This window comes from Sander lucioperca, chromosome 4 (assembly GCF_008315115.2).
Source record: "Sander lucioperca isolate FBNREF2018 chromosome 4, SLUC_FBN_1.2, whole genome shotgun sequence".
Taxonomy (NCBI): domain Eukaryota; kingdom Metazoa; phylum Chordata; class Actinopteri; order Perciformes; family Percidae; genus Sander; species Sander lucioperca.
The window spans coordinates 39,575,154-39,585,412 of record NC_050176.1 but is presented as its reverse complement, the minus strand read 5'-3'; the positions used below and the strand labels follow the sequence as shown (position 1 = coordinate 39,585,412).

The 10,259-nt window shown below is 42.4% G+C and overlaps 1 protein-coding gene across 1 annotated transcript; it reads left to right on the top strand.

Moving 5' to 3' along the window:
- The first annotated feature begins 1,019 nt into the window (after nt 1-1,019).
- On the top strand, nt 1,020-9,271 carry si:dkey-56e3.3 (zinc finger protein 2). The gene is made up of 4 exons (XM_031314218.2): nt 1,020-1,452; nt 5,663-5,745; nt 5,988-6,102; nt 7,755-9,271. The coding sequence occupies exons 1-4, from the start codon at nt 1,218-1,220 to the stop codon at nt 8,984-8,986; spliced, it is 1,665 nt and encodes a 554-aa protein (XP_031170078.2). The 5' UTR covers nt 1,020-1,217; the 3' UTR covers nt 8,987-9,271.
- The last annotated feature ends 988 nt before the right edge of the window (nt 9,272-10,259 follow it).

Sequence of the window (10,259 nt, the reverse complement as noted above, 5' to 3'; positions counted from 1 at the left end):
CCACTCAAACTAGAAAATGACTCAGATATGGTCACAAACTATATAACTGTTAATGAGGCCACAATTCACTTGACTAGGACATTCCCTTTAAAGACTTTAAATAAAAGATTTCCCATTCAGCATCTATCTGAGATTATAATAAAAAAAAATATGTCTGTCTACTTTGTTGTGTGCTACAAATGCAGAAATTTGTCTTTGGCTTACATATGCAAAGTCTGCTATTAAAAATGATACATTAAAACTCATTTTCATAAAAAACACAATAGAAGCTACATAAAAGGAGCACCAGGTACTCCATGGTGAGGACTTCTTTTGTCAGTGTAACGCTGAAATCAAATAGTAAAAGAGTTAAGATTCTACAGTGAAAATGTGACATGTTGGGTTATTTATTCATTGGCAAATCCAGTATTTTTGGGGTCAATATTTTTACATTTAGTACAACCTTTGGGCCAGCAGAGTACATTAATAAATAAAAGATTCAGATTTTTTGTGTTATACCTGTGTGGAGAGGACTTTAGAAATAAATGAATAGGCTAATAAACTGAAAAGTTTGGGAAAAACATGATTGAATAAACACAATATGAAAACAAGACTTTCTTTTTGCAGTGTGTGTGTGTGTGTGTGTGTGTGTGTGTGTGTGTGTGTGTGTGTGTGTGTGTGTGTGTGTGTGTGTGTGTAGGCTAATACGGGTCTGACTCATGACATAATGACAAGTATTTGTACAATCCCAGCTGCTGGCCAAATATTCCCCCAGTGTGTTTATAGTTTATAGTTGTAATATAATTCATGTGAAGGATTCAACAGTCGTCCTTATTCTGGTGATTACGGTACCGTACGGTACGCTAGGATTTAAGAGTCGTCCTTACTCTGGTGATTACGGTACCGTACGGTACGCTAGGATTCAACAGTCGTCCTTACTCTGGTGATTACGGTACAGTACGGTACGCTAGGATTCAACAGTCGTCCTTACTCTGGTGATTACGGTACCGTACGGTACAACAGGAACAACCCTGCGACAAACCCGGAAGTAAACAGAAACTATTTGAATTGATGAGAACCGTTTTTGTGACGGCAGTCATTACTGAGAATGGCTGTTATTATCTCTCATATCTCACGTGTGACCTTATGAGGCTGAATTAATTGTTTTTGTGTGTGTGTATAACTCGGCAGTAGTGTTGTTGGGACAAACGTAACGTTATAACATACGTTAGGACAGAATGGCGAGTTATGTGAATTTCCACAATCAGTTGGCGGCCATCGTGGAAGTGTTAGCTAACACGGCGGTGGCTGAGATCTGTCAGCTCGTGGATGACGGGTTTGCCACCCTGAGGCTGGAAGTGTCCCGGAGCCAGAGGGAGAACCTGGCCCTGAAGAGCCGGCTGCGGCTCCTGGAGGTCCGTTCAGGAGAGCAGCCCCACACGGAGCCCACCCCCCCGGCCTGCACCAGGAGAGGTTAGCCTGCTCCACTGGACGGAGTACACTGGCAAGAACAAGTATGTCAACCTTTTGGAATTTCATGGTTTTCTGAATAAATTTGTCATAAAATGTGATCTGATCTTCATCCAAGTGAAGGGTATTGACAAATACAGTGTGTCTAAAATAATAAGACAACATTTTTTTTTTTATCTTTCATGTCTTTATTGAGAACAACCAAAAAAACCACATAGTGCTTGTGGAAAAGTATGTTACCCTTGAGTTGATGACCTCAAAAAAGCTAACTGGAGTCAGGTTTTACACACCTGGAGTCTGGTTAAGATAATGAGTTTGGAGGTGTGGAGTACATCTGGCGTAGAAAGGGCACGGCATGTCATCATGAAAACATCATCCAAACCGTAAAGTATGGTGGAGGAAACATCATGATTTGGGCCTGCTTTGCTGCATCAGGGCCTGGCCAGCTTGGAATCATTGAGGGGAAGATGAATTCCCAAGTATATCAGACAGTTCTTCAGGATAATGTGAGAATGTCTGTATGTCAGCTGAAACTGTGTAGAAGGTGGGTGATGCAACAGGACAACGACCCAAAACACCGGAGCAAGTCCACAACAGAAAAATAAAATCCGGAGTGGCCAAGTCAGAGCCCAGACCTCAACCCAGTAGAGATGCTATGGATTGACTTGAAGAGGGCCATACACGTGAGACGTCCAAAGAATATGACAGAGCTAAAGCAGCTCTGCCAGGAAGAATGGGCTAAGATTCCTCCTCAACGATGTGCAGGTCTGATCCACAGCTACAGGAAGCACCTGGTTGAGGGGGGGGTCAGCCAGTTATTAATTCTAAGGGTTCACTTACTTTTTCCACTGCCATTTTGAATGTTGAATGAGTGTGTTCAATAAAGACATGAAATATCATAATTTGTTTGTGTTATTATTTTAGACACATTGTATTTGTCAATACCCTTGACTTAGATGAAGATCAGATCACATTTTATGACAAATTTATTCAGAAAACCATGACATTCCAAAAGATTCACATACTTTTTCTTGCCACTGTATTCAGATCCTTTACTTAAAGCATAACTCTCGCCAAAATGCAACCTAGGGTCTTTTTGTGAATGTACCCGAGTCAAACTTTCGTTTAAAAACATATTTAGGACAGAATCGCCACTTTTAAGATGTACCGTATTCTCGTTTTTCGGTCAAATGGCCTTTTGAATGGGAGTGCTAGGGACACTTTGATGCTAGCATCAAAATAGCTATTTTTAAACCACTAAGAAGGCTCGACACAACATGAGACTTTGCTCCAAGTATCACCAGGGTCTCTACACCTTAACCAAAGCATTGACAACATTGGTTGTGTACCCTGAGTTTACTAAAAAAGGTTTTGAACAACTCACCGTAGCTCTTGTTATTCCGGCTGCTACCACCTCGGCAGTCAAAACCAGTCGATATCAAAACAAGTAGCCACAGATTTAGTATATCCGTTGGTCACCGGTGTAGTTAAGGTGTAGAGCCCCTGGTGATACTTGGAGCAAAGTCTCATGTTGTGTCGAGCCTTCTTAGTGGTTTAAAAATAGCTATTTTGATGCTAGCATAAAAGTGTCCCTAGCACTCCCATTCAAAAGGCCATTTGACCGAAAAACGAAAACATGGTACATCTTAAAAGTGGCGATTCTGTCCTAAATATGCTTTTAAACGAAAGTTTGACTCGGGTACATTCACAAAAAGACCCTAGGTTGCATTTTGGCGAGAGTTATGCTTTAAGTAAAAGTAGCCTACTAATACCACACTGTAAAAATACTCTGTTAGTAGTAAAAGTCCTGCATTGAAAATATGACTTAAGTAAAAGTAGCCTATGTAACGTTAAGGATCATCAGGAAAATGTAGGCCCACCAAAAGTATTAAAAGTAAAAGTACTCAATACAGAGAAATCCTCCCATTTTAGAAACTGGAAACGATCCAAACTGTTGAGTGTTTCAAGTGTTTAATCGGCTAATCATTTCAGCTGGACCTGTAGGCCGTTATATTGTTGGTTAGTAAAAAATGTAATAATACATCTTATTTTGTGTGCAAAAAAATCTTAATGTGTAAAGTAACTAGTAACTAAAGCTGTAACAGATGAATGCAGTGGAGTAAAAAGTACAATATTTCTCTGAAATGTAGCGGAGTAGAAGTAGAAAGTGGCATGAAAAGAAAAGACTCGAGTAGCCTACCTCATATTTGTACTTAAGTACAGTACTGGAGTGAATGTGAAATCTGAAACTAACCGAGCTTGATGTCCTACATGGAGAACACCAGACACCAGGCTCCAATCACAAATTAGACATTTTAACTGCATAACATTACTGCTGCCCAACCCAATGATGCGCAGTTCTCCTTGTAACAACATATGTTATAATTATATATCTATCTAAAAAAAAGACAGCTTTTCCCTTATGTGTGTGTACTGGTATTAAGTACTGCAGCAAGTTGCTGACACAAAAAAATATTTATTTATTTTTCTTAATGGGAAAATGTTCTTATTCTAATAGGGATGGGTACCGAACCCCGGTATTATTGGGCCCCAGGGGTAAATTATGGAAGGGCAGCTGGGGGGGCAAGGCCCTACAGTGGGGGGGTCAGCTGCCCCAGCCCCCTGTAGATCCGCCCCTGCATATCGATAAGCAGTATCAGTAAGAGTAGTAAAACCGTTAAAATCTTAACGATACCCATCCCTATAGTCTAAGATCCTTTTTAAAAAAACAAAAAAAAAAAAAAACATTTAACAACAATATGTAGTCATATTATAATTTAGAAGAAGAGTGGGGGGTTTCTGGCACAATTTCACCTCCAAAGGTGTATTGGCTACAGAGGCTCAGCATGCTCCATTTACGGCAGCGAAGGGCACTATTTTTCAAGCCATTTGAGATAATAGAAGGCCTAAAAATCTGTACATTATTTAAGAAAAACATGATAGTTGCCAAGGGATAGCATCATCCTGTCGAGCCTACATCCTATCCTACATCAAATAGTTTTCCACCTGTCTTCATCATTCTGAAACCAGAACACAAGAAATGTTGAGGATGACTTATTTTCACTCCTGCCACCTAAAGAGAGGCAAAACATTTCTGATGTTACTATTTTTAAGTTACATAACATAGGTAGGGTAGTCATTTGACTTAAACAGCATTACTAATCTTGAAACGAAGGCAATATTTTCCCAGTAAAAGAACTTTTGCTCCTTTTGATTTGCCGGTCCAGTCGGAGAGACTGAGTGAAAATGACAAAACGTTTTTTTCAAAACCTAAAAGATTCGGGGCTTTTGAGAAAACATTTGGGGCTGGAGCCCTAGAAGCCACCCCCTCGCTCCACCCCTAGTTGGGTATATGGTCATGTGGCTACAGGCCAAATGTTGTCCCAGAGAGGACAGAGAGACAAGGGGGCGTGTCCAATAAGGGACATGGGTGACACTCTATTTTAATCAGTCTATGGGGACACCATTTTGGTCCATACACTGGAGAAGTGCAAGAGGTGGTACTAAGTTTGTACAGGAGAGATCACAACCCAAAATATGCCTATTTGATGTGGCATAAAAACACTTTAAAAACACTTGGATTTAAAAACTTTTGATAAAGTGCTATATAGAAAGAGTAGGAGGAACAACAAGATACGTCATAGACAAATCCATCACGAGAAATCCGTAATTAAGAAAAAAAGATCCATCTTAAGACCCATTACAAACCACATTAATGAGAGATATTAAAGGACAATTCCGGCGCAAAATGAACCTAGGGGTTAATAACAGATGTGTACTGAGTCGACCGTTCTCTGGGACATGTTTTCATGCTAATCCAATGTGTTTGTAGCTTGAAACAAGCTAGCGCACTACTACTAACAAGGCTCAAAATATCACCAAACTTCAACGGTAGCATAATGAAGGTCCCTACATGTAAACCGAAGCATTGAGAACTTTGTACGTGTACAGACAGTAAATTGAAGGTGCGCAATTGCCCTATTAACTTACATTGTAGCTTGTTTTGCTGACTGCTGACTGCTGACTGCAGCGATCTCTCTTAATACTGGACCAATGTCAAAGATTGTTGTTCCCATCAGTCACTTAGACACCAAAACATAATAAAATAGGGTCCAGGTTGAAAAAAAAAGAAATTAGGCTTTAAAGGAACTGTAACGTGATAGTGTAACAGTGAACATATTATAACAAAACTCCTCTGATTTGCTTTGAGCAGATCACTTCGGAGAAGACGACTCTGCCATTACCAAAACAGTCAAGTTCCCTATGGTGGAGAATACTGACCCTCAGCAGTCCCAGGTCAGTGCAGCTGTCCGTTTGTCAGCTTGTCTTACGATATCTCTTCATCTGTCAATGTCCACATACAGTACAGGTGAGAAATCCTTGCTTTCTAGCTGAAACGTAACCAGTTAAAGATTTTGTTAAAGGGCATTAAAAAAAATGTGTGCATGTGCATTGCTGCTGATAACTTAGCTAAGCACTTATCAGATTTGTAGTTCAGTAGCAGTAAAGACCTTCCATACATGTTTTCTGTCTGCCAGCTGGTGGTTGTGACGGAGCAGCCGGTGGAGCCAGAGGTGGTTATAATAAAGACGGAAAGGCAGGAGGAGGATCTGAGTGTGTTGGAAGACCGTCAGACAGCTTCTAACAGCAGCGGTATGTACAGCTTTAAGACTTTAAGATACTGTCCAGTTTTTGACCAAAAACCAAAAAGGAAGAGGAAGACAAAAACATCTAACATGTAGAGACTGATCACTAAATTTCTTTCTATAACTTTCAAACATGCTCGGTATAACCGAAAGGTGCTGGAAATCTCACGTGTCAGTCTGCTGCCCCTGAGTCACTTTTTAGGCCAGAGAGAGGGAGAGTAAAATGTGCCAAATATCATACAAGAGTTGTAGCTATATTGGTTCTGTGCCATCTTAGAGACATTTACATAACATAATGCCTAAAAGCTAGCCTGGAAATCCAGACCTAAATCCTAAAGGTTAAGGGTCTGGCATTGAGTAATGAAAATGGCCCAACTAGAGGGGGGGCACCAAGCATGCATTTGAAAATCTCACTGCATGCAATTGGATAACACTGCGACCAATCACAACAATACACGAGGTGACGTATCCAGAGCCCCATACGCTTAGCTACCAGAGGAGCTAACTGGTAGATTAAACTCTTAGCTACCAGAGGAGCTAACTGGTAGATTAAACTCTTAGCTACCAGCGGAGCTAACTGGTAGATTAATCTCTTAGCTACCAGAGGAGCTAACTGGTAGATTAAACTCTTAGCTACCAGCGGAGCTAACTGGTAGATTAAACTCTTAGCTACCAGAGGAGCTAACTGGTAGATTAAACTCTTAGCTACCAGCGGAGCTAACTGGTAGATTAATCTCTTAGCTACCAGAGGAGCTAACTGGTAGATTAAACTCTTAGCTACCAGCGGAGCTAACTGGTAGATTAATCTCTTAGCTACCAGAGGAGCTAACTGGTAGATTAATCTCTTAGCTACCAGAGGAGCTAACTGGTAGATTAAACTCTTAGCTACCAGCGGAGCTAACTGGTAGATTAATCTCTTAGCTACCAGAGGAGCTAACTGGTAGATTAAACTCTTAGCTACCAGCGGAGCTAACTGGTAGATTAAACTCTTAGCTACCAGAGGAGCTAACTGGTAGATTAAACTGTCGTCATCTGTTTAGCTCGCCTCTGGCCCACCTATATCAGATACAGCGATGTGATTGGTGCAGCTCGGCTACAAGGGCATAGTTAATGAGCATCATTACTCAATGCCGGAGGGACTCACTGAGCAAATTCAAGTTGTGCTCCCATGAGATCTCTGGATTTCCAGGGTACCTAAAAGCTGTTATTTGAACAGATTATGAAGCCAGCAATATTACAGCTGCTTCGTTTGAAAAGTGTTACTCAGCAGTAGTCAGTGCATGTACAGGTAGCTGGTATTACTGCCTGTCGCACCTCCTCCTGGAGGCTACCCCCCCCCCGTCATCAGCCTCGACGTTATCTAATCCAGCTGTCTTTATACTGGGTGCACAGCCTCTCCACGCTGTCAGGAATATAAGTCTGCAAAATGAAATCCCTTTATATTTGAATTGATTCATGTATTTTATTTTCCAAAAACCTATCAATTTGAATATATTAGTCTAGATAATATAATAACAATGTGTATATTTGTCAATTGTAAACATTTTTAAATACAGGTTGTGATCCGAAGGTGTGAAGTAATGTCAGATGAGTGAACTGATGCTGTTGATGATGGAAGATTGATATAATCTTGTCTTTTTCTCTCTGTCCATTCTCCAGTTGGACCTCTGGCTCTGGCTCCTGCTGCTGAGAGCGACCGCCTGCTGAGTGTCGAGGCAGAAACCCCCAGAGTCAGTGTGTCAGGTCGGTATGAAAATCAGGACTTAGCCAGAGCTGAAGCTCAGCAGCAGGAGAAGAAAGAGAGAGTGGATGAGGCCAGTACTCGGTGTCGGCACTCTCATCCTGCAGAACAAAGCCACGGAGGTGGTGGTCCAAACACAGCCAGGGAAATGACAGACTTGACCAAAGAAGATGACAAACGTTGTGTTGACTCTATGTCTGCTGAGTCCAGTAGTAGTAAAGTTCCTGATATAGACACCGCACTGATAAAGAAACTAGATTCAGCGCTGTCACCTACAAATACCGGAGGGAAGGGTTTGTGTGGTGCAGCAGCAGACTGGAGGGGAGAGGAAGTGTTAGCAGCAGTCAAACTGGAGGCTGAACCTTCCTGTTCTGAAGCCTCTAGGACATATAATCCTTTAGTTTCTGTCACTAGAGATGAGAGTCTGAGTAACAGCAGGTTAACTAACACTACCAGTCAGCACACAGAGAGTGAAGCAGCAGAGCTGGACACCAGCAGCTTGGACGACTCCTCCTTCGATGACCTGTTCTCCTCCCCAGAGGTGGCCAGGTCTCTGACAGCTCCTGCCAAACACGGAGTCACATGCATGGAGGCGCCCCTGTCATCCTCATCTTTTCCTTTCCCGAGCAGCTTTGGGAACTCTCCCATGTCAGACTCTCCAACTGTCTCCTCCTTCAATAACGCCTCCCCTGACTCCAGATGTAGAAGCTTTTCCAGCAGCACAGAGCGAGCGTTTAGCTGCCAGCACTGCGGCCACCTCTTCTCAACCTCCAGAGACCTGGCAGTGCACCAGCGCTCCCACACCGGGGAGAGGATCTACAACTGTTACCTCTGTAAGAAGGCCTTCGTCCACCCACACCAGCTGAAAACCCACCAGCGGGTGCACACCGGTGAGAAACCGTTCAGCTGCACTCAGTGCGGCAAGCGCTTCTCCCAGTCCAGCCACATTAAGAGACACATGAGCGTCCACACAGGGGAGAAGCGCTACAGCTGTAGCCTGTGTGGGAAACGCTTCTCACAGGCCTGCAGCCTCAAGGTGCACCAGACTGTCCACACCGGAGAGAGACCCTACAGCTGCACAAATTGTGGCAAAAGCTTCTCTGTGCTGGGGAACCTGGTCCGCCACCAGAGCGTGCACATCAGCAAATAAAGGGGACTGGAGTGAATCAGAAATATACAAGAAGTGTAATGTGCATATGAAGTCAGTAGGGCTCATCATAATGTCTGTCAGAATGTGTTGAGCTAACTGTGCATTTTGTCATTTATACAGTTAAACGTACAAAATGTAACTTTTTGTCGCTAGGGGTCTCTCAATCAAAACAATGGATGGTAAACACTGACTTTTGATGACGGGACATTGCGTGGGAGTTGTAGTTTTTATTGTTAAACACCATCACCGATTAGAATGCATCTGTTCATAGAAGAGTTTACCCATTCAAGTTTATTCACATTATGTTTAATTACGTTTATTCATGTCACTAATAAAATAGCTGCAGTTTCCCCAACATAGCTAATTTTTTCTTGATTGGTAGCTGACCAGTTAGCTAGCTAGTGAGCAAGCAAGCTAACATTAGCCAGCAGCTAAAACCACACTATCACAATATATTTCACTAGGGCTGTCAAACGATTATTTTTTTTAATCGCGAGGATTATCTCCTCTCCACTTTTTGTTATCTTAACTAGTCGTTATGGTGCCTAACCCCCTTTTGTCGGGTTAATTTAGCTAACTGTAAAGACAGCTAAATGCGAAGAGGGGAGAAATTGGGCAGGGAGGAGATTTTCGACACGGACACCAGTAACGCTAATGGAGACGTAACGTTACGGATGGCCGCTGTTGTGACTCGGGTGGCTGGGGTCTGATATGGTCTGTTTCCCGACGGTTCAGTAAACTGCCGTTAGCGTCCTTAGCACAGGCGGTGGAGTTAAGTGCTGGCCAGGTTTGGATTGCTGTAATGATAGTGGCTGGCTGCTAGCTGGCTGGGGGCTGACTGTGGATGTGTCCCCGGGGCTGTTGTCAGCTCTCATCCCGACTGAAGCCTTGCAGCACCGGGAGAGTGAGGCAGACAGACTGGGGTGTGCTAGCTGGCTAAATTAGCATTAGATTAGTCATCTATCTATACAGCTAACATTACTGATGAACTTATTCGTGGGTTAGCCCAGAGTTGTTAACTGTGGTCAAAACAATCATACTAAAAATAACTTTATATGTGTCGAATTATGTCGTAACCTTATGTTACCCACCAAGAATTAGCATTAGCTAACGTTATACACCAAGCATGAGCATTAGCTACTTGTGTTGCTAATGCTCATGCTACACAAGTTAGCTGGATTGATCGATATTGAAATCAGTCAATATCAATAAATAAGGTCTCTGCTGTATTACTGTGTTGCAAAGTTTCATGTAATCAATGACAAAAACGATG